General features: G+C 41.8%; 1 protein-coding gene across 6 annotated transcripts in view; it reads right to left on the bottom strand.

Annotated features, from left to right (window-relative positions):
* Positions 1-24,797, bottom strand: part of DYNC1I1 (dynein cytoplasmic 1 intermediate chain 1) — a 187,328-nt gene that overhangs the window by 20,772 nt on the left and 141,759 nt on the right. For all 6 annotated transcript variants that reach the window (XM_082302412.1, XM_082302413.1, XM_082302409.1 and 3 more), the window contains 4 exons: positions 22,918-23,031; positions 19,950-20,083; positions 18,224-18,368; positions 3,786-3,926 (listed from right to left, as the gene is read on the bottom strand). In XM_082302412.1, coding sequence (XP_082158538.1) covers positions 3,786-3,926; positions 18,224-18,368; positions 19,950-20,083; positions 22,918-23,031 — 534 coding nt within the window. The remainder of the gene's footprint in view (positions 1-3,785; positions 3,927-18,223; positions 18,369-19,949; positions 20,084-22,917; positions 23,032-24,797) is intronic.

Below are 24,797 nucleotides of genomic sequence, written 5' to 3'. Positions count from 1 at the left end.
TGATGGTTTTGAAAAATTCTGTTGTTAATCCACAAAGCTATCTAACAATACAAAAAGCAATAATGAAACAGTCTTTAAAAATCTAAAGAAAATGCCTTTTCTCCAGTGATATGCAGAGAAATATCGTCAAACCATAGTATCTTAAAATAGATTTGTCTGCTCTCAGTTGTGATAGTTTAAATTACACATGCCTATTTTAGATTTCAAGATAAGAATTTATTTGTAATAGTAGCATGATGTTTTTAAAATCACATTTGATATAAATTCTACGAAGTTGGTGCCTGTCAGATTTTAAACAATTTTGAAGTGAAATTTTATCAGATAACAGATTAAGAAAGATGCAGTCAGAAAAACCTGCGTGATAAGAATATAGCTTTTTATTATTATTTTTATTGCCTATGTAGTGTCAAAACCTGCTTGCAAATACATCTGTTACCTGTTTCTAGAAATAGAAACTATCCTCACACTTTAAAAGCTAAGGTACAGCATGCAGTAAACCCGAGAAACATCTCAATGGAATATAACAAGGAAGAAATAAGCGACTTTGTAAATCAGTTTCGTATCAGTTCATACATAAATAAGACTCATCAATCACCTACAGATCTTCTACAATCTTGATCAAAAAATAAATGTTACGGACACATAGGTAAGAAATCAGCATTTGCTATCCTGAAGCAAACCTCACTACACTGATCCATAAAAACAATATTCAGTTTGCAAAGAATGATGGAGTGGGTAAGGATTTTTTCTTTTAAATATTTTTTACACTACTTTACCAGATATAAAATAAAACGTGATAATTTTCCCTGCTCTTACAAAAATAATTTCTGATATGCAGAAATAAACATGAAGTACCCCAACAGTCTTGCAACTTTCCAATGAGATTTTGAAAATAATTATTACACCAATTAAATCCTTGGTACAGTCCAATGATCTACGTTATTTTGATCAGAAAGCATCTAGGTCTCAGGAAAAATGTTTTCAATAAATACAGAGAGTAACGCTAGCGGAAACTCTGTTGCAATTCAAAAATTTGAAGGTAGCATATTGTAACTAAACCCAGGTGTTTTCTTAATTTATTTCAAAATAATACCTAAATATTAACGCAGCTTATTCTCCAAATTAAACAAAGCCAGGCCTCATTAATAACAATCACATCTCGTTCTTACACAGAGATTTTTATCAAGGCTAGTAGTTAAACACAGTAATAGACCTGTCATTTTCTACTGTCTTCACAAATACTTTGACATCACATATCTGACATCTAAAAGTAGTAATGATCTAAAAAATAGGTGTTTCAAGATCTTATTACAAAGGCAGAAGTGCTGACAAGGAGTTTTTCTTACCAAATAGCTGTGTAGACTTAAATGGCATAATCAATTACAGAAATCTTGAAAATTATTAGCTAATTACGACCTACCAGATAGAGGATAAAAGCAAACAACGATCACTTTCAGTTAAGATGCTTAGAACTGTTTGTAGTTCTCTCTTTCAGAGATACTTTTGTTGCTTCTCCTGCATAACAAAACTTCACATCCATTCAGAATCTGACCATTTATCATTTATAAAGATTTTTAAATTTGTTTCATCAGTGCTCAGTAAAAAAACCAAATTATATTTCTGTGTCCAGAGATCCAAATTTGATTCTCATAAAAATAAAAAGCTTGGATTCCATGGAAATAATTCCAGTCTGATCCTTACACGAGAGCTGATTTTGACCTCTCAGAACGGAAACAATTTGTGAAATCAGGGGGTGGCCTTGCACGCAGAATAAAAGCAGGATGAAGCTTGAAATTAATTCTTTTTTCTGATGTTTCTATATATTTATATGTAAACACACTGAAAACACACAGCGGTTTGCTACATACAGCCTTATTATTGATGGGAATGGGATCAAGCAGTCCATACTAATTTTTTGGAAAGAAATTATGGCCTCCTTGAGTAAAATGGCAAAACATCAGTTGATTTCAAGTAGAGCAGGATTTCAGCCCTGGTATTTGGGGGGAAAGGTTTTTTTTTTTTTCTTCTCAAAATGCTGGGGTTTATGCTCTGTGTTTAAGCCTGCATTAATGAGAACACCTGAAGGATATGTCCCTCCCTTCCCAAAATAAATTCTTAGGAGACTCCTCCTGTATATCCTCCAGCTGTATGTGCTCTAATTAAAAAGGCTGCACTGCTTCCTGCTCAAAGCACTTCAAAAGGCCTCACTGCTCCCCTTGACAGTGCAGTGCCCGGTGCTGGTTCCTCTTACCTGTCCATGCTTATTTATGGCAAGCACCACTCACTGGAAGCCATAAACTGTGCCCGTATTTTACTCTGACTGAAATGCATAGCACGTTTATGTGAAAGGTATATTAATGATCCAACTAGTCTTAAATTTAAAAAAAATTTAAAATAACGTGTATGGAGGATAATAGTGCCTCTTGCTCTTCCATAGTCTCTTTTTTGGATATAAAAAAGAAATGTGCCAGCTAATATGTGAACTTTTGTTTTCTTACAGTCTGTTTGTTCTTAATGTTAAATTGCATTAAGGAAAAACATGCAAGACTTTGTGTGTGGAAAAGACTTCAACTTTCATGCAGAAAACTGATTACTGGCCATCTAAGATTGACCTCAGGTGATGACAGGTTTGCTGAAAATCATTTTTGGGTGAAACTCAAATCCAGAAAAAACTATCAATTTAAGTGTCTGGCGTTTTTAAAATTTTGAAATAATAGGAGGAAAAAAACAGGGTTTCGCACATTTAGAAAGATGCTTTTTAAAAAACACCGGTTTATCAGTCTCAATCTCTGCTAAAAGTGCTCTGATTAATCCTTTCTCACCAGTGAAATTCAAAGGCGAGACCTTTCCTTTCCAATGGTCCCCACTATTTAGTTAATAGCAGTGAAAAGAAAACTCATTTATTAATTGCATTTGTGCCTTTAAGTTCCACAGCAAAGTTTAAAGACAAGAAAAGGAGAGGGTGTAAAGTCCCAAGTAACATGTGAGAGAGATGCCCTGTGCTTTAAAAGACTGAAGCGGGGTACCAAGCAACTCAAAGGCAGGATGCAGGGGAGATGCAGGGGTACACGCTTGGTTTCTGACACGCCGCAGGCACTGGCACGGGGCTTCCAAGTTACAATCCCCAGAGAATTTGGCTCAGAGAATAATAAATACAGAGGGAAATGAAGTCTCGCAGTCCAACAGGAGCCTCGGTCCCCGCTGGCAGTCAGTGGCGGCGTGGCCGGGCTGCCAAGGTGTGACCCCCTGGGTGAGGGCCGGCATCGCAAACCTGGCGCTTGGAGCGTTGTGCGCCAGAAACGGGGTGGGGGGGATAAGAAAAACCTGCAGAACGGGCGCGGTTTAAAAGTGCACCTTAAAATAACAGAGGAGGAAGGAGCCTCCTCCCCGAGCCGGCACCGCGGCATTTAATTGCGTTGGCTTTCTGCCGGGGGTGCCGGAGTCGGCCCTCCCGCCCCTGACAGGTACCGAGCGCAGCAGCCCCGCGGCAGGGGAGGGAGCAAGGGAGGCGGGAGAGAGGGAAGGAGGGACGGCGGGCGGGGGAGGGAGGGGGGCGGGCGGGCGCCCCCGGCAGAGGGACCTGCCCTCCCTTACCCTCCCCTCCCCGCCGCGCCCCGGGGCGCAGGCGGCGGCCGACGCCGGGCTGCCCCCGCCCCGAGAGAGCGCGGAGCCCCGACGGAAGGATGGCGAGGGGTGCCCGGCAGTGCCGGCCCTCACAGGGTTAAGGTCTCGCCCGGCGCCCCGCCGCCCGCCCGCGCCTTCCCACCGCCGCCGAGCCGCCTCACCTCGGTGTCGTTATTCAGGTTCCACAGATCCAGGCGCCCCATCCCGTCCACGCAGGCGAAGAGCGCGGGATGCACTGGCGACCACATGACATCGTAGACATAGTCGGCATTGTCTTCAAAGGAGTAGAGCGGCTTGTTGTGCTGTAAAGCAGAGAGCGGCATGAAGACTTCGTGGCGCTAGTGCTGCCTGGGGCTGTCTGGCGAGTCTAATTAAAAACTTTGCACATTTACAAAGTGTCATAAAACTTCCCCAGATGAAAGGTCCTCCACAAAGGGCGGGACTGCGCTTTAATGGGGCAACAACTGTCCGGTGGGATAAATGAGATGCCCGGTGTGAGGGGTGTGGGACGCGCGGATGACGGGGCGGGGGGAGCGGCCGCTCCCGCTCCCGGCCGGCACCCCGGCGGCGGGAGGGGGTGCGGGAGGCGGCGCGGCAGGCAGCGGGCACGGACCGCCGCTCCCGCCCGAGCCGGGCGCGCTGGCGGAGGCTCCGATAAGGATCGTGAGAGCGGCGGGAGCAGCGCGGCGCCTCCGCGGCCCCCCGCGCACCGCGGGCGGCGCCTGCCACCTAGCGGCGGGCGGCGGCAGCGCACGGGCCCTGCGCGCCGCGGGATCCCCGCGCCCGGCGCGCTCCGGAGGGGAGGGAGGCGGCGAGGGAGGGAAGGCTGTTATCTGCAGCAGGCGGGGAGTCGGAGGGAAGTTAGGAAGTACACCAGGAATAAAGAGTAATTGTCCCTCATGAATTATTCATCGCATCTGGCTTGTCTTTAATTTTTGCATAATGGCTTCGCTAATCCCCGATCAATTAATGGAAAATGAAATTTGAATGATAATGAAAACTCCAGAGATGAAAGAAATTAAGTATTCGCATGGCTTGTGACAGAAATCTAAACAATGGGACTTCAGCGAGGGTCCCCCTCACTGCCTCCCTCCTCCTGCCGTTCCCTGCCGCCTCCCTGGCAAGCGCGGCCCGGCGGGACGGGCGCCCGCGGTCCCCCCGCCCCCGGGAAATGCAGCACCACGGAGCGGACCCTGTGCGTGTCCGAGGCGCACCCCTAGAACATCTCGGTCAGATCCCTCTGGAATGCACCCTCGCGCATTTTACAAAGGAAACATTGTCCGGAGTGCGTCAATGTATAGCCATGCATTATTTTTCCGAAAAGTGGAGTGACTAATTGCAATTATTATATAGCTTTCCTTTCGTATATTATTAAACCAATAAAGCAGTTGGTTTGATATCTATTTATAGATGGGTCCTGGCTAGTTTTGGGTTTGGTCCTCTTGCACCCCATGGTGCTTGGGTGGATGCTGGGGCTGGAAGCACTGCAGGGTCAGTACATAGGACAGGTATGTGTCCATCTCTATGCTGCCATGTCTCTGAGTATTGATGTGGTACATTGCTGTTGCAGCACTGTATTGTAAATAATTCTGAAACATTTCTGGCCATCACAGGTATCACAAAAAATTACTGAAAGTATTCAGAGATTTAATTACCTGACTTTGTCTTTTGAAAACACATTGAAAACACACAGGGCTTTATTCCAGAGGCTGGGTTTTCCTCTGCTTGAATTAATGAAAGATGCTTTGATTACAGGATCAGGTCTCAAATTTTCGTAACCGGCCAAATGGTTTTTGTCCATTTTCTAAGACTAGCAAACATTTTGTGTAACAATGAAATTAAATTAGAGCTTGACTTTATAATCTCAAATTTATGCAAGATTTTAATTTCTTTTCCCAGGTTGGAGTTTTGCAAAAGAAAAGGAAAAAATTACAAAAATATTTTTGTACCTGAAGAAGGTCTTGTTCTCCAAACACAAGTATGTGTCTGCTTAGCATATTATCACTGGAGTTACTTACATGCCTGTGCTAAAGCTTTTGCAGGGTTTAGGGCCAAATGAAGACCAAACTTTTGAATAGGCAGAGGTATTTCATAGGAAATTTCAAAGTGGATCATTACAACTGTGAGCTGGGAAATAGTATTTAGAGAGGGCCACATGGATTCCCAATTCTGCACTATTTTCACTGAAAACATCTAATTCAGGTTCAAATATATCAAGTGTCTAAATCCTGGTGGGCATTGAAGATAGCAGTGTATCAAAAGGAAAGGAAATCTGGTCAACTGCTAGGTGGTTGGTATTTTTCTTATTCATGGGAGAAGTGCTGCACATACAGCACTTTAACATTTAATGTCATGGGAGAAGTAACAAAATTCCACAGGAGTTAAGGGCCTATTAAGATATCAATCAATCCGGGACAGGTTTCAATCAGCATTTCCTTTTTGTCAGCATATCAAAACTTGTTTTGATCTTGAGTGTGGCACTTTTTTAATGGTCTTTTTAGTTCTGCTACTTTATTTTCCACTTCATGCCTAAAGATCAAGGCATTAGAAGGAAGGGTGAGGAGATTCGGTGCTAGCCTATATCTACACGTTGTGTAGTCTCTGGCAAATACCTTTAGCTGATGTACCTCTGTTTCCCTGTTATCAAAATAAAAACACTTTTGAAATGCTGGTATTTGAGGTGAAAAAGCCTCAAATACCAAAAATGAAATGCCTTTACCATAACAGTGGAAGTACTCGGTCAGATAGAAAGTCAGAGGGAAAGTGTGGATAACAGGAATAATATGGATCTTGAGAAAGATCTCAGACATGCAAGGAATGACACACAAATGAATAGAGAAGAATAGGGCGTGGAGCACTGCAAAGAAGTAAGAAATTGCAGGATTGTGAGCAGCCCAACCAAAAGGCAAGATCAACTGCAGTGTGGTTGGGAAATCAGGGAGAAATCATATGGCAGAAATCAGGCAGTGGTAGTGGAGCTGAGCTGCACCTTCATACTGCCCCCAGTATCGCAGATAGTCCTCCCAGTGTGACTATCTGCCAGTGAAAAAAGAAAAAGTATTTCCCATCTTGTCTTGTCTTGCACTGTTTAGCTAGAGAAGAACACAACAACTGCATAAGGTCCATCTTGCTTCATCTCCTGTCTTCAGTACTAACAGCAACTGGCCTTTCTTAAAAGTTTACATATCGTCCTGGTCTGAGAGCAGTTACGTTGATTTCATTGAGAAGACTCCTTTTCTGGGTTTAAGTGTGTGTATAAATGCTCGCAGCACTTCCTTACTGCAAGCCTGTTAACTACGGGCCCAGGCCTGCAGATCTTTTAGTGCAACGATTTATGAGTAAGGACCGATACCGACTGCTTTTAGAAAATGTTGAAATGTGGAACCACGTAAAGGTCACTTTAAAGCAGTTTTAAATTACCAAAACTTCAGACCTACACAATCCATAACTAACATATGGCTATTATTATAAAACAACTGAAATTTAAACTTGATGAGCTTTCATTCTTCAGTATCAACCTACTCTGTTATTCAATAGAACAGAAGAAATAGTTTAAAGCAGTATCTTCAGAAAAATTTGGGCCAAATCTACTTATTACTGAAAAAGTAGAGTGTAGGGTGAAAATACGGCCCTAATGAATCAATGGAGTTTTGCCATTGATTCCAAAAGGACATGATTTGAGCATTTAATGGAAAAAGCAAAAAGCCAATTTCAAGACATGATTTTTTTCTCATTTATTGAAACATGTTATCAAAGTCAATCATTTATCCTCAGTGTTTGTATAGAGGCATTGTTTAAGAGGACAGTGAAGAGTAAACATTTTAAATACCCATGGGCTGTCTAGGAACTAACACTTGTCCATGAAATAAGAAGCTCACCAAAATAAATTCTACACATTTATATAAAAGAGGGGGTTTTTTACACATATATATTTGACCACTCTATGCCACTTATTTGCATAGAAGAATTTTCTTTAATCCAGGAGGTGCCACACATAAAGTAGCTAATTATCCATATAAAGGAATGTATACATATCCACAGGTTTTAACTAGCATCTGACTTCTGAAAAGCAATGAAAAAAACTACTGGCTTTGCTCATTTCATGAAAAGAGCATTTTTTTTCCACGTTGCCGCAATTTCTGTGGGTGTCAGCTCCACTTTAAGGTACTTTCCTAGACTGTACCTTCAGCAGTAAAGATGTGTGGTGACACCACACACTCTGCTGCCTCCAGTTCTTTCTTTCCACTCAATTGTCTTCTATTCTAAAGACGATAAGCCAAACACCATACTTCTGGCTCACACCATATTAACAACAGCCATTGAGTGTTGTGCAGTACTGTAAGTTGATTCAAGATGATTTGATTTTTCTAGGTGTGCAGCAAATATGACAGACTCATTAGTCCTTGGCAGAGAAACTTTCCAGACAAGATGATGTTGTTTGTTTAAGCTCAAGCTCAGGCTTTCAGGCACTTGGAAAGAGCAGAGCCAGAGTGGTCCTGAGCAGAGTGTCTGCTCCTCTGTCTGGCCCTTGAACAAACCAGGGAATAGGAGGTGGGAATGAGATGATCTTTAAAGACCTTTCAACCCAAACCATTCTATGATTCTATGAAGTTAGCCCCTGTGGGACCAAGTATTGTATAAACAGTGTTTATTGATTAAAAGAAAACCCAAAACCACAACCTGCAAACACGTAGGGAAGGTACAATCTTCTGTCTTCCTTTAAAGTGAGTGCTCTGGTGTCACACTGACCAGATGATGTGAAAGAAACTAGGACAGGGCACAGCTTGTGGAACTTCTGCTCAGGGTAGGATCTGAGCTTGTTCAGTATTTTATATGCCTGGCCTTCTCCATCTTGAAAGAGACCTCTTAATATGTTGCTGAATCCAGGCTCATTGTTTCCCTTTTGACTGTGACACTTAACCAGGCCAACTCAAAACATGCAGACAGTATAGCAGAAACTAAAAGCTGCTGGGAATATTGAGGCAAAAACTCTTCAAATCAGTTTTACTCTGGTTGTGACCTTTTCCCCTTCAATGGTGTCCTTCTTGGGACACCAGCTATCAGCTGTTTGGGGTTACTTTTCCATACCTCTTGTGGTGGGGAGTTAAGTCCTCTGCTCTGTATAAGGCTCTACTACTCTTGAAAGCCTTCATGTTCTCTCTCCATTTATACGCAGTCAAAGAGACCGTGGTTTTTATTCACACTGACTGATCTCCACAGGAATTTTGCCAGTTCTGGACTATCATGTTTCTCCCAAATCTGTTTTCTAATAGTTACAATGATCTAGGATTACCCAATAGCTCCTGCTTTGATACTATACTTGTGGGACTTGACTTAGTTCAGTTTATGCTCATTTTTAAAAGTTACAGCACTCCCAGGAACTGTTACTAGATGTCATAAACCAGAGGCACTAGTACTGAGGTACTCTAAACTGAGTTACATGAGTAAAAACTCTTTACCTGCCTTAAAATTCCTTCTGGCAGTCAGTTTCAGTGCTGGATTGCAGATGACCCTCTGGGACTCGGAGAACATTTCACTGGGCTATGACCTGGCTGTATGTTGTGTCACCTCACTGTCGGATAATTACTAGGTCACTGAATCAAGTCTAAACTGGATTGATTGGCAAGGTAACACGCTTAAGTTTTAGACTCAGTAGCAACAGAGGGAAAGAAATGAGTCTGGAAATGATCCCTACACTCTTCACAACCCTTTTGTTTAAGTGCTGTAGTATTGTTACACTGATTTGGTTTGGCATCCTAAAAGTTGCAGACAGACAAGGCAGAAAACTGTTCACTTTTAGAAAGTATTGTTCTTGCAGAGAGGCTGAAACTTGCCTTCCTTAATTGTCAATAATGAAAGAAAGTCCAATATTTTTGCATAAACATGTGGGAATTATTACGGATGGAGGAGGGGACAAGGGTAAGACCGAAAGGGAAGGGGCTACGAGAGCAGACCAAGTCTGGAGATAACCTGATGATTACATTTTTGTGGTTTCCTTCAAAGTCAAAGCGCCATGAGTGAGTATAAAAGAAGGAAGCAAAGGAAAAAAGGTCTGATGATTGGCACAGGCGGTTTTAATGAGAACTGATCTTAATGTCTAATGCTATGGCATGAAGAAAAAAATAAAAGAACTTGGGAAGTCAGACAACACTTGTCTTTTAAGAGCATCAGAAATTCAAACAGCAGAGCTTTTGAAATCTGTGGAGATAGCCTGGAAGCTAGTTTTACTGACAGGTAAACTGCTTATTTGGTTAATCCTTCTTAACTCTTTTAAGTACTCAGCAGAGTACTGGCTGTGCTGCTCGACTGCAAAAGTTCTCTTCCACCATGCCTTTCCACTTATCCAATGGAAAAAGACCTTTTTATTTTCTAAAGAAAAAAAGCAGAAAGCATGGCATTCCTCTTCACCACTGCGTATTAGCTGAGGGGCTATTTTCAGTGAGTTTGATATAAATGTGCATTACTTGATGCCTACTGTAAATTTAAATGATTTGAAAGATCTGCTTGCAGAGGATGAAGTTTAAAACCATCGGAATGGGTGTAAGGCAGACTGGCTTACAGTATTCCTCAGCTCACTTTTGTCCCTAGTTCCTTCTGGCCAGGCTGGTGTGTTCTTGTTTCTGCATTTATAGATCATCCAGTTTCATTCCTAATCTGGAGACCCTCTTAATCCACACTTAAAAGAGTTGTGCCTATGGGTTTCCACTGTGTGAGGTTTACTATTCTCTGCTTCGTTCACCCACATCAAGCTGGAGGCAAGTGCAGACAGCAACACTGGAAAAGCCTATACAGGTATCTGCCATTTGTTCTGTATTTCCTCAGACTGCTGACTTCATTGCTAAATGGTAATCAGGTTTTCCACCTTTTATTTAAAACATGCTCTAAGCAGGACAACACTTCTTCCTAAACTACTAACTATGCATTTGTATCAAGAGACTTTAGAAATACTATTGTTTTCTTTTGGAGTTTGTACCTACTTCTAAGAAGCTCAAACACTACAGAAGTCTTACTGTCCTTGCCTAGCAAAATGATTCACAGTTTCTGTAGTTCATACTCCTGCCTTTTTATCACTATAATCCTGGATTATTTTTCAGGGAAGCTCGAGGGACTTGCTGAGAAATATAAGCAAGGCATGTTGATGGAAGAATGACCAAATCCTGGTCAGAGGAAACACTGAAAACAGAGTGAAACACTGAAGGGCACATTTGGTCTTCTACCTCCAGTTGTCACTCCCTGTTTATATCCCACATAGATGGGACAAGGAAGCAGAACTGGAGAATGAGTAGGATGAATTGGGAGAAACTGGATTGGTGCACTAGTGCTTTCCTGTCATGCAGGAGAGGCAGCAGCACACACTCAGGTCCTGCACGTACCTTTTCTGGGGTCAGTGGGACTGGTCTCCCTGCTTTAGGCCTCAAGTTGTTAAAGAGAGGTAGCTTAGCTCAAGTTGCAAGGCGAGGAGAGGAGTGGGATAATGTAGCTGAGGTTTGGTTGTTTCCCACCCCTGTGATTCTGACAGGAACATTCAGTATGAGGCCCCTGAAAATTCAATTTTTCTTTTTAATGGAAAATGCTGCTTCATTGCAGAGTACCTGGCCCAGCAGTGTGTCTGTACTCAGCGAATTGCCAGGCTTTCAAGTGACCCTGCTGCTGCTGCAGTTCAGCTGCCAGGAAGCAAGAGCATGAGGAACATTGCAGGATGGCTGACACAGCCTGATGTTACAGCACTGTCTGCTAAACAGTCAAGATGAGTATTTGTAGCTGCTGCCACCAGGATGCCCACAGGGCTTTCATGGGTCAGCAAGCAATGATTTTGAGCCTAATTATTATTGAAGATGACTTCATCTTGTAGGACTTTGAACACAGTTCCTTGTTTTTTACTGATAACAAAAGTCTCTCACATGACAGCGAAAGAATGGCTGCATGAAGCAGGTGGGAGAAAATTTCCATTAGGGAAGAAGTCCTGGGCTTTATATACTGATAATTGTCCTGAAATGTTTCACTATTGCATGTGAGCTTGATCCTCCAGCGTAATTCTGCAACAGAACTGTCAGTGGGAGGTTTGCATTTTGATTTCAGGGAAAAAAGGAATGATGACTTTGTTTTGCACAGATTATATAAGCTCCTGAAATCCAATTCTGCTTTCCATGTGCAAATAGAGCTTTCACTGCTTACAGCTGGATTTATATTAGGGTTTTCTGAAATACAGTTTAGCCCACTGAGTTTTTTAGAACTCACTATTTTAGATGACTGTTTTATTTGTGTGTGTGCCATTCTTCACTAAATGTATCACAAAGAAGCACCATGTATCATGTGAGTAAATGAAGTATGTTGGTCATCTGATGAGTATTTTCCTAACACTTATCAAATATGGCTACACAGAAAACTGAAATAATGAGAAGTATTTCAAGTGAAGAACTTGGGACTGATTTCAAGGCACCTGACTTCACTTTGGTTTTGCTCTTTAAAATTGCCTAGAAAATACGTTTGGGGTTTTTTTGTTTTTTTTTTTGTTCAGCTGGATGAGAGCCAGACCTCTGGCTCCAGAGGTAAAGGGCAAAACCTAAAAAAATCCTGTCTGAACAGGCAACTCCACCCTCTTCCACAAGTTAGCTTGGCCTTTTCACAGAAAGTGAGCTCTGAAGCAAATTCATTCATTGCCTTGTTTTTGGACAAAACTCAAAATTCTGAACTCACACCACAGAGAGACCTTTTCCGTGAAATCCCAGCATGCTATTTTATCACCCTTTGTCATTCCCTGTAATCAGATAAAGTTAAAATTTGGACAGTGATTAATCAAATGAATTGTTTTAATTGCTTTTATCAAAGAGAAAAGAAGGAGCTTTGTGTAGTAATGAAGCAGTGAAGGAGACCATTCTAGTCATGTATCCAAAATAAGAGCAGTGAAATTGTCCCCTGAGATAGACATTTGAGCCCCACCAAAATCAGTCAGAGGGAGGAGTTGTAAAGGATTCCACAGGATTCTGGCTGCAAATCAAGGTATATATGTATGCATGTGTGTGTGCTGTGGGATAAAGAGGCTGATTCCTTCCTGGTAGTGGTTTGGGAGAAACCAGAATAAGAAGACAGACGCAGGAGCTCAAAAGTGCTGACATGTCTGCCAGTTTAGATATGGCCTGAGGCTGTCCAGATGCAAGAAAGCCACCAAAAGCTACAGCAACTGATTATCTGCCAGACTTGGGCTCCTGCATAGTCAGTGGTGGGCAGTAATGGTGGTCTCTCCAAGAGATGTCTAATGCATGCAGTACAGTTACTTCTTTCCAGTGGCTGCGTAAGAAACCAAAGTGTGAAAGCTCTACATAATAAATGATCCAGGAGGATCCAAATTCATATGAAGTAAGCGTCACCTAAAATGCCTTATATGATAAAATGAGAAGATATGGCCCAAAGGATTTAGGAAAGCTTAGAAAAAAACATTAAGAATGAACATGTTCAAGACTTTATGTTCTAAATCTCATAAAGTCCAGCTCTTCTCTACACTCAAGCATATGCAAGATAAAATACCTGAGTAATCTCTGCATTTCACTAGTCCCATTTTGCTGCTGGAGGTCTGTTTGATCCTGTTAAAAACTGGAGAAAGAAGTAGGGCTGGCCCCAAGTGGACAGAACGGGCTTCATCAAGAAGTGCCAACACATTAAAATCAAAGCTTTACTCTGAGAAGATCCTGCCGTCAGTGAAACCAGAGTTGTTTACAGGCACAAGACAGAGCTCAGAGCAAAACGGCAAGATCATCCCTTCCTCCCCTTACAGAAGACACGCGTTCCTGTCCTGCTCAGGCAGACCCTTGGAGCATGACCCAGAGGCTTACAGGATACTCTTGTGGAGGTCCTACACTCTTCATAAATAACTGCATATTCACTGGGATAGGAACATCTTCCATAAGGTAGGGAAATGGTGTATACCATTAACCACTAACATCAGTGCCTCTAATCTGTGATCCATTCTAACCACCAGTCACAGGACTTCATTAAATCAAGTAATTGACTCCAGATTTTCCAATTACAGTTGCAAAAAATTTTCACGAGGAACAATTCACTAAGTTGTTGTAATAGTTCACTAAGTTTACTGTCCTTTCATCATAAGTACATGTTTGACTACATTTCTACTTGGATTTTTAATTTTAGACAATGCTAACTGGAACACAAGAGGCTCTCACCCATTTAAGGCAATTGAAATTATAATAGAAAAAAATCTTAGCCTGTAACCAGATAACTTGAAAAATTGTATTTGTAATGTAAAAAACCAGTAAATTCTTAATCTCAAAAAATCACAGCCTGCTATTTTGGTAAACTTAAAAAAATTGGCCATGTGTGCATGCATTTTCTTGGTGACCATCAAGTAGTGCTCTGGTTCATTCTGCAACACTATTTTCCATCACAGTAAATTTGGTCTATCAAGTGGATCTGATCAGATCCTATCAGCAAGGCTTCTGGGGAAGGGTGGAGGTACCTGCCTTTGGTAATACCACCAGCACAGCTTCTGGGGAAGGGTGGAGGTACCTGCCTTTAGTAACACCACCAGCACCACCACCACATGCTTCTTTGCATTTTTCTAGTGGTAGGCTTCAGCTGGACCTTGGAGGAGATGGTCTTCAACTCTAGGCCAAATGAAAACCAGTGGAGTCTGAAGCTACATGCTGATAGGACGGTATGACAGGTAAAATAATTTTCTCCAAGACACAGGAAGACTGGGTTGTACCCAGGTTATCAACAAACACGTGGGCAAAAGATATTCAAGGTACAGAAATGTACGTGAAGGCACATAGCATAGAAATGGAAATGTTTGCTGTTTAAAATGGGGCTTCTCAAAAAAGCACAACAAACTGCAGACTGGAACAGCACAGCATAACAGAAGAGCAGCATGTGAGGAGCATAAGAAAAAAAGACAAAGGAGAGGGACGAGGAAGGCACTACCACTGATGCACATACTAGTAAAGCAAAACTGAGCACAGACACACAATGGGTGGTCTGTCACTGAGGGCACACATGACCTCTGGCTCCTGCTAATGGTTATGTGGTGGCCCTAACACCAGTCTGCTCACCTCTGAGCCTCCTTCTGATGATGGTATTACCATCTTTGATAGATGTGCTAATTAGTAAGACCTATAATGTTATACCAGATCTTTTGGGGGTGTGCATTGCGGTGGGCATTTCGGTGCATTCCACTGGGACATGGTGCACCTAAGGATCCTTAAAAGAAATACAGAGGTAAAATCCCTTTTTCCCTTCTAAACGTGTTTGATTCTTCATTTTAAGACCAGGAAAAGGCATCACCTCAGTGGAAGGGTAAGAGCTGAAGAAGACATGTGAAGGATGAAAAAGCTAGCAAAATCCACCTCTCTGTACAGACCCTTTTTAACTCCCTTAGTAGAAAACAAGCCATCTTCTAGGCTTTAGCTGAAACTAGCGTATGTTTTGCTATGCTTTAACATTTCCAGGATAGCTCCCATCTCTTGACACAGTATCAAAAAATTTGCTCTCCAAACAGCAATTGCTGTAATAATAACAATACTTACATTTCATTATTTAACCTCATGCTATTCATTCATGAGGATTAGTGTTTAATTAATTAACAACACTTAGCATTTCCACTTAGCACTTTACCTCTTCAAAGCATCGTACCGACACTGCCTAATTAAGGGCAGAGCTCCACAGACACTTCACATCGGGACTTCCATTTGACAGCTCTGCATCCAAGACTTGCTCACATGGTGTAGCATGAATTCAAGTTGAAAGCCCTACTAACTTCATCAGGAACCAGATAATGCCGTGGTTATCAAGTAACTCCCTTTGCAAATTCTGTTTCTTTTCCTGTTGCTTCTGGTTGCTTGCTATTCACAGAGGGATCTAATTATTGGCTAATGTGATGGATGATAATGTGAACCTTGTATTAGTGTTGTCTACAAAACGCTCATTCATCTGCTAGTGAAAATCTTATTCTCAGTCACCTGGTTGAACTGCCTTTAGCTAGAAAATGTGTTAACCACAAAAACAGATTATAAAATGTCAAGAAAGAGTTTTTAAGGGAGATGGTGCTTTCAATCCATCAGTCAAATTCCTGCTATGAAAGTGCCTTTCTTGTAAGCACCCCAGGATGCTACACAACATCAATAGACAATATAAACACAAAGCTTTTATGGTTCACTTTACAATTGGACATTGACTCTGAACCTGTGAAACAGAAAGGAATTGAATTTCATGACCAAAGAGGATAATGTGCACAGGATTAAGTAGACAACACTGGTAGAAGCAGGAAAGCAATACGGCTTTGGATGCTGATAGGAAGATTAAAATTACAAATAAGAAACTAAAGGAATAAACCAATTCTGACTAAAATATTGTAAGCCAGCAGAAGCACTCAATACTTCATATCAATCCACTATTTTTTTTTCAGAGCCCACTGATTGACTGAGCCTTGACTATACGAACTGAACAAAGAGAGCCTTAAATATGTAGTAGCTTCAGCCAAGAAAATTATTCATACAATATGGAAATAAACTGATGCAGTTGAATGGGGAGAAAAAGAAAATATTCATCACAATTCAAGAACTTGTCTACTGTCTCAGAGGATGTTTTCACAGGGCAGTGGCTGGCAGGGCAGCAGCCTGGGGCTGCTGCTGCTGCTCAAACATGCTGCAGAAGAAAGCAAGTGATCCAAAACAGCAACGCAGCTTCCAGCTCTGCGCGGTGCTGTGGTGTGTCACATGCACATCACAGCTCGCCCAGCTCAGTCAAACAGCTTTCTCAGGAAGCCCCTCTTGCCAGATGAGCCACAGGTTGATAGATATTAGAAATTTAAATGGGTTGGTTCTTTGAAAACTGATTGTCTTGAACGAAATCAGACCCAACCATTTTGGCACTGAAATATTCCACAAGGCTGACTATATTACTATCTGCAGTGTCTTTGTGCCCAAAATGTGCTGTGTTAGTGTTGCTACTAACTTCTAAAATCCCAAGAATTAAAAATAAAAATCAGGCTTTATTATCCCTTAATACAGTTTCGTTTAAGCTGCAGATGAATGAGGCCCTTATTGCCATATTCAACCTCAAGCTGATGGTCGAATACGCATCCAAGACTTCTCTGTACATGTGTGTTTGGAATTCAATACTTGCCTTTCATCTTCCCGGCACTCCCCACAAATTCTTCTCCTCTTACTCAGCTTCAAAACTCCTGTACTCCCTTGTCCCCAGTCACCACTGCCCAGGACTCCCTTGTCTCACACCCAGATGGCCTACCTATGAGCCAACATCTAAGCTGTCCATCCCATGGCTATCCTGCAGCCCTTTCTAACATTCACCACCTAGGAACCATCCCAGACCCATTCCAGGCTGCCCACGTCCACTTCTCTGGACCACTTTTGCATTGGTTAAGGCTGGGTCTAGTGATGTATCTATGTGAATTAGGTAAATAATGCACCTTTCTCATTACAAGTTTCCTGAAACATAATGCTCAAGACAAGAGCACCAGCTATGGTCACTGCTGATTAGGAAAAGATACCTGTTAATTAGCACACACATTGGATCAGGCCATTAATAAATGCATTGGGAAGCCACTATGGAAGCTGATTCAAGTTATCATCTAGGTAACTGTGCTTCTTCTTCCAGCACAAGGTTGTCACATGAGCCCTTGTGATCACTTCTGTATTTACATTTGCTGTGCATCTGTTCTATCATCTCCAAGCCCTGACGTCTTGGAAGAACACATGCTGAGATACTTCCTGACTGGGGTCAGCTTCCAGTACTGGAACTCTGCTGGGTGCAGCTCAAGATGTGAACCAAATGCAGGCACAAAACCAACTTGGTTAAGACGAGAACCTGACATTTGGAACGCAGTTCTCCACTCTGGTGTATAAAAAAGTAAATTTAGATGACTTATATTATTAGGATTTTACCTCTCATTGTCCTGTTTTACTCAGCCTGTACAATAAACCAGGTTGGTCTGTTTAGTCTGTCCCATGGAGTGTTGGGGTCTCAAAGTTTCACAGGACTGTGACATTTCTGCTGTTCTGCTGCTCTCTCTGAAAGAGGTCACAGGCAGAGTGCCACAGAGTAGTCAGCAACAGATCCCTGGTGGTCATGAATGTAAGTTCCAGCATGTACTTCTCCCTGCTTCTAATGTCATGGGGACATTTTATCTTTTGGCTATCACGGCCTCCTCCAGCAGTGAATTTCACAAGTGATATTGATTGCACTAAGTTGTATGTGCACTTCCCCTGTTGCTTCATCAGAGGGAAGTGTTCCTGCTGCTGCACCACCACAGTGCATAGTATTAGCCTTGCAATTTAGCCTGCACAGGAGTGCTGAACGGATTGTTTGATGGCTGGGAGTCCAGGACATCCTCATCTCCTTGCCTCATGAAAGTGCTCAGCACTAGGGTTAATACTGAAATGCAGGCCAGCTAAAGGGCAAGAGTTACACTAGCTATATATTTTACTTATGATTTTATCACTATGCCCATTCTAACCACAGCCTTTCAATTAATTTGTTCTTAGGACTTGATAGATGGTATTAAAGTATTTCTGACAACAGAATTTTCACAAGTAGCATTACTTGTCCCAGCCCAACTCGTATTTCTTACCTTTGTGGTCCACAATTTCACTGTCCAGTCAAATGATGATGTGACAAAGAGATGGGAAAAATCTATTGGACCCACTGCCATGTGACAATTGATTCCTGTGACAGGTCCTTGGTGGCCTTCAAAAATTTCACCAATTCCAGCTTTACTGCAGGAAGAAGAAAGATTTACATGCAGAGAGTGATTTACCACCTAGTGATCTAACATAATTTTTCTTTACTCCTAGGTTCCTGTTTCCTTTTAAAGTTCTATTTAACCTGTAAATCTCTCTCCCTTTGCTAAGGCCTTTGCCTGCAGAAGTTTATTCCAATGGGCAAAATTAATGCTCAGAATTCAGCACAGGGAGAATTCCTCTTACTTCTCAAGACTTACCGTACTCACTTCTACATATACTGTCTCCTCCTGTCGCTTGAAATAACATTTATGTATAATTATAACATAATTCTAAATTGTAATTATACTATAACTTATGCCTCTGAGTAAGCCATTTTCACAAGGAATAACCATTAAAATAAAAATGCAGATATGTTAATGAATTATGATGGGCAATTCTTTTTCTCTTAAATATCTAAGATAAATTTTCATAGCAGTCAATCAAGTCACTAGGAAGCAAATGCTTTTTCACAAAAAGTGAAGGAACTGATCCTGTTATCAGGTATCATACAGTCATTACTTTGAACAAGGGGAGATGTGCATTTCATCAGCTGGAGGTTAGAATAGCTATTTGGAAGGAAAAATACAATGCTGTGCAAGAGAGGATGTGCACAGTTTTCTTCTTCCTGGAAGCAAATTATGCCAGATCAGTTGTCAGTGCTGTCTCACAGTGTACACAGAAAAGGGAATAATGAAATTACCCTTTTAGCTAGATTATAGAAAAATTGCGAGTGGAAGAATGTACATTAAAAATAGCCACAGCTCTGATGAGCTTGTCAGCCCTGTGCCAGTGTGAGTACAGTGTACTGAAAGCAGATATGGAGCTGCACCAGAGAAAACTGGTCCTTCATCCAGCTGGTGCAGTGTCCCGTCACCTCTCCTGTGTGGACAGTGTGGCCACACTTAGGCTCCCCCTGCCAGACCTCACAGCATGTGCTGGAGCAGAGGCTGAGTCCTGCAGTGCCGGATAAGAAGGACACCTCTTATTTCATCCCAGCTATCTGCCACGTAGTCAGTGGGGTAAGGGGAATTCTGGAGCACTAAGGCCATCCTGGGTATCTGCTGTGCTTTGACACACCTTTTTTCCAGATAACATATGGCTCTTCACTGTGCTGGGCTGAAGGACACAGGAGCCTCTGGAAATAAACCAGGGATGATAGCAAAAAGCTCCAGGAAAGACAGGCAGGAGCAAAAGGGCTTTTGTCGACAGTCAGTAGGTTTCTACAAAGGTGTGCTAAAAAGAGGATCTGGCACCTTCATCCTCTTGTGAGGAACAAATCAGGCAAGTCTGAAAGTTCAATAATGAGAAATGCCCTTAGGCATGCTTCATTTATCTTAACAGCCTAAGACTCATTCAAACCATCAGCTGCCATACAGACTATCAGTATATGCCTAAATAGAAGCAATTTAGCAATACTGTCAGCACAGTTGCTCAAAGTCAGGCAGCTCCTGTGCTGATCACAGGAACAGTGTAGACATTGTTGATCCAAGAGAAAAAAACATTGAACACACACTTGGCTACCTCTCATCAACACAGGCACAGAATGTTTTATAAGTACAAAATTCTGAACTTCACCTTCCATGACGACAGGCTGTGTAGACTGTTCCCTCTTCACTGCCAACGACAAAGTTATTGACATCTCCTGTTGGGAAAGCCATTCCTGTGACCGCCACTGGTTTGGACTTATTGTATACCAGCTCCATGCTCTCCTACCAAAACAGGTTTTTGTTATTATGCTGTGGTCCTCCTTTTGTTAGTCTGGGTTGGTTTTTTTTTTTATAACTGATTTCTGAATATTACATGGAGAAGCAGGAGAGGAAGATGAAATCATTTGACCCAGACACAGGACTTTGGTTTCTACGTAAGACATTGTGAGAAGATGCAATGTCACAAAACCAGGATGCTTTCACCATCCCCAGTGCTATCTGTCACACATTTGAGACTGGCAGGAAGGCACTGGTCTTTTCTGCATCATCTTAAATCAGCCAGAGATAACAGGTGAGAATTTAAAATCTAATGGTGCAGAAACTACAGGTAATACCTTAATGGTTACATTTGCCAGCCTCAGGCTTTAACAAATCATGCAATACCCTTCTATTTAGAAACATTCTGGAAATCAATTGTCAGGAAGCACATGTAATATTGTGCGCATGTGAGGCATTTATTGCACTGTGTCATTTGTCCCTTTGCAGAACAAAATTACAAAGTTGGGGTCCTGTCACTACCAACATTCTAAGCGCTGCTTTTCAGGGATTTTCAGAGGTAACCATAAACACTCCCTCTAGACTCCACCATCAAGCTACAAACCAGCAGGAATGTTTTCTGTTTTCATTTGGTAGCTATATTTTAAAGTAAATCAGCATGCCCACTTTTGCAATTGCAAATACAATCACCGTGCAAGTTTGTGGCTGTTGCAAGATGTGTATGCTTTGAGCAGATTTTGCACAACTTTTTGGTTTTTCAGCCTAAATGGTGTAACCCAAGAATCCACAAAAGGCCTGAATGGTTTCACCATTTTCATTTTTAGCTCTTTAAGTGGGCATGTTCTCTATGTTTAAAAAGTCTATGCTGCTGTTCTTCTAGGGCAAAAGCCAGTAGGGTTTTTCTCAGAAGGGCTTTTTTGCTGCAAAGAAAGTGGGTATCCCTGTGAGAGGAGAGCGATGCAAATCCATAAAGAAATATTGCAGCTTGGTTTATACTTTCCTTTTAAATAAATTTGGTTCTATTATAAAGGCAAAATAAGACATGGAAAATGCATTGGGAGACCACCCCATATTTCTGTAAATATGTGAGTGAGAGAGAAAGAGAGAGAGAAAGAAAATCTGTTAATATGGCAGAGAGACCATATATTTTTGTTAAAATCTTCTGGGGTGAGATCATCATTTAATGTCTGCAGAGATATGGCCACAGACTGTGGTGGACTCTCTCCTCCCAGCACCCACACCACGGCTGTACACAAGTGCTCTGGATCTGTGTCTTTGGAAAGTTTCAGACTGACACACATCAGCAACACTTTACTCCTCCCAGTTTAAAGCTATGGCATGCAGCTTGATGTCAAGTCCTGTGCCTTTCTTTTCTAGATCACCATGAGACATGTGCCAAACTTCAGTGTAATGTGGGGTGTGTTCCCATCCTTGTTGAGAGTCAGTTTTGGAGCAGGGAAATGCCATTTGAGTGATGAGGTACTGGAACCCAGATGTTCACAGATCTGTGCTTCAGACTTTAGTATTCCAGTAAGTGAATATGCAGGGGTGGGATTTATCTTCTTGATGTTTAGGTGAGCAACTGTGGAAGGGATTCGGGTACCTGAACATATATGCCTGGGCCGTTTTAGGTGCCTCCATTTCTACTGCAGAAGAGTACTGGTTTCTCACAGTCCCAGGGCACAACTACCAGCCCCACACTGTTGCCTTACATGAGCAATGTGGTCGAACTTCGAAGTTGGCTTCCCTTTGAGTAGGGGAGTAGATGTCATGGCTTCCAGAATCCTCTCCCACCCTAAGACAGGACAGTTCCATGTCCCAGGGTGGGTATCTGAAATGGCATTTCACACTTGGATGGGATGAGTCATCCTCCAGAAGTAGCAGCCTCTCTCTACCTCAACTGTACAGAAAACTTGAATTTCGAACTTGGGCTTGACACATCAACTTTCAGATGGCTCAGGTTAGGATAGAGGAGTCCCACCTCTTGTGTCAACGCTGAAAAGCGAATAATTCAATAGTAATTGCACATTAATGCATGATTAATGGAATCATTACTGGGAGTTTCTGCGCAGCATTTCGAAACAAGATCAGATCCCATGATGCTTAGTAAAAATGATATTAATTTTTTTTCTAAGAAATTGTGTATAAAAATGAGTGATGTGTTGAAATAGAAAATGTACTACTTCAGAAGATAACACTTAAAAGATGCTTTCTGTACACCTTTTTCAGCATCAGATTCTTTGTTTAGTTTCCATTATTATAATCACTAGTGGTTTGGGCAATTTTCCTGTGTTTCCTTTCATTTCTGATACAAAGGAGAGGAGTGGGGGGAAAGACAATAGCAGCAAACATTCCAGAGGGGGAGGATTAGTTCTAAAACTTTTGATTTGCATTGTTTGTTTCTTTGGCTACTGAAGGCTGCCAGCAAAGTAAGTTTCTGAGTTTCTGACTGTGTGCCTTGGAAACCTGCAGTACCTAGGGTGTGTTCAGCAGCAGTGCAATCTAGTCCATATTTGTTAAACAATGCTGTAGAATAAGTGCAATGTATACCACAGGCGACTTCTGTAATTACCGTACTTTAAAATGGACTACTTCATTTTCACTTGAAACTGACCTATGTATTAACGTATTACAATAATTACATGATTTGTGGTAAAGGAAATGGGGTTTGGCTCTTAGCAGAGACTGCTGGAAGCAAGCTGTACTCTTTCAAGTGCATCCATTGGTTTTAGTTTGCATAGGATGCGAGATTTTGGCTTTTAGGAGCTATGTTCCACTATGCAGGTATCCTGCTCTACCAAAGACACTTTTCCCCCCCGTGTAGGTGAAAATAAACCCACCTGTGGAGTTGAGAGCATGTCCAGGCTCCAGGAGCACATTTTGCCATCCGTAGAGACAGTAATAAGATTGTGTGCATTCTGTGTTCCAACTACATTCACACAATACACAGGATGCTGAAAACACATAACACTGGAAGTCAGAGAGCCATTCTTATATTTTCACAAACAAACTTCTAATGTCTTATATGTTATTTTAAAGAATGATTAAGTAGTCACACAATGCCTGGAAAATATAAGACTCAGCTTTTGCCAGATAGGAATTGTTTTGGTTGGGTTTTTATGTTTTTTACATTTAAATTTTACAAAGTACGTTATGGAGGTGGAAATGTTTTCAAAGTTTCATTTTTCTCATAATAAAACAACCCAGCTGAGTAATGCTGTGAAAATACCGAATTATGTGGATGAGATTTCACCCACAGGGACATGTATCATTCTTTTGGTGGCTTTTGACACTGAAAATCCATCTTTTTGATGGCTTTTGACACTGAAAATTACCAGCAGAAAGAGGAAAACTGTCCAAACAGAATAAAAATGAAAACTTTGTTCAAGAAAACAGCTGCATAAAACTTGAACTCTGTCAGAATTTGGCTTGCATGCTAAATATTTGCAAATGTACTCCAGTTGAAGAACATGAACAAGCCCATCAATGTTCTTCAGCATTGGCCAATACACCTTTTGAAATCTGTCATTATAAGTGGGGAGTGACTAAATTTAGGGTGTTACACCTGGTTCACCATAGTGTAGTCATTCCATGGAGGCTGAATTCCAGTTAGTATGCATAATTGAGACTTGGCCTATTCCTTTTCCAAAGAACCTAGCAACATTTTGAGCCCAAAGCGTCATCTGATGTCTGATGGTGACATATGAGGGATGGGTCAAGTTCAGCAATCTCCAGAGTAAAAAATCAGTCAGACTGAACAATAAGATTTCATTTCCTTTGACCATTACAAGTGATACTGCTAAATTAAGGGTTAGACATATACAAAAGTCGAGCAAACAAAAATTTAATTTCTCTGCTGCGTTTACCAATAAATAGAAGACCTGCCTCTGCAGAAAGAAAAAAAATTTTTCTCTAATACTTTCCTTAATCAAAGAAAATTAGGACCAACTTACAGGAGATCCCTTAGGAGCTTCTAAGCCAACTCTATGTAGTGTTAGGAATGTAGCATTTGGTCCTGCTGAAAGGAATGGCAGAACTGCCACTTATGTCAGACTACTTCAAGATCCAGCTGCAGGTCACCTACCCAGTCAGTGGGGAATGGCAGAAATCCTCAGAGCTCTGGCTCGCTCTCAGGTTTGATACCTGAGTGGGCCCTGTAAATGTCCCCTCTCTAAGAGCAAAAGGTGCAGCACCTGTACAAACAGTGTTTGTGCCCACACTGAGATGGCCTAAGCAGTTGCTGCTGAAATAGTACCTTGTGCTTGGAGGCAACCTGTGCACACCAGTAAGTCACAAGGTCCATTTGATGCCATTTTTTTTCTTTCTCTCAAGATTTTCAGGCACCTGGTTTCTCCCAGATCAACAAATGGACCCCAACTGGTCCCTCACATGTGTCTCACACTATTACTCTCCCACCATGGACATTCTTGCTGTTTAGTGTAAGCTAATGACCCCAGTGCTAAACATGATTACTGCGTACTGATGTGTGAAATAAGCACAGACCTATTTTTTTCATGGGCTTTTGACCTCCAGTAGTCCAAACAGACAGAGTGGGTGGGAGGAAGCTAAAGCAAGCAGTGGAATATCTAGAATATTTAGTTGGGGGGGGGAAGAGTGAGCCATGTCTTTCCAGCAGCACCTCAGTATGTCAGGCCTGGCTTTAATCAGGGCTACCAGCCATCAATTTCATGCACAATAAAACTCACAGCAGAAATGAAAA

The sequence above is a fragment of the Coloeus monedula genome, assembly GCF_965178545.1.
Source record: "Coloeus monedula genome assembly, chromosome: 1".
Classification (NCBI taxonomy): Eukaryota; Metazoa; Chordata; class Aves; order Passeriformes; family Corvidae; genus Coloeus; species Coloeus monedula.
This window is presented reverse-complemented; position numbering and strand designations above follow the sequence as displayed.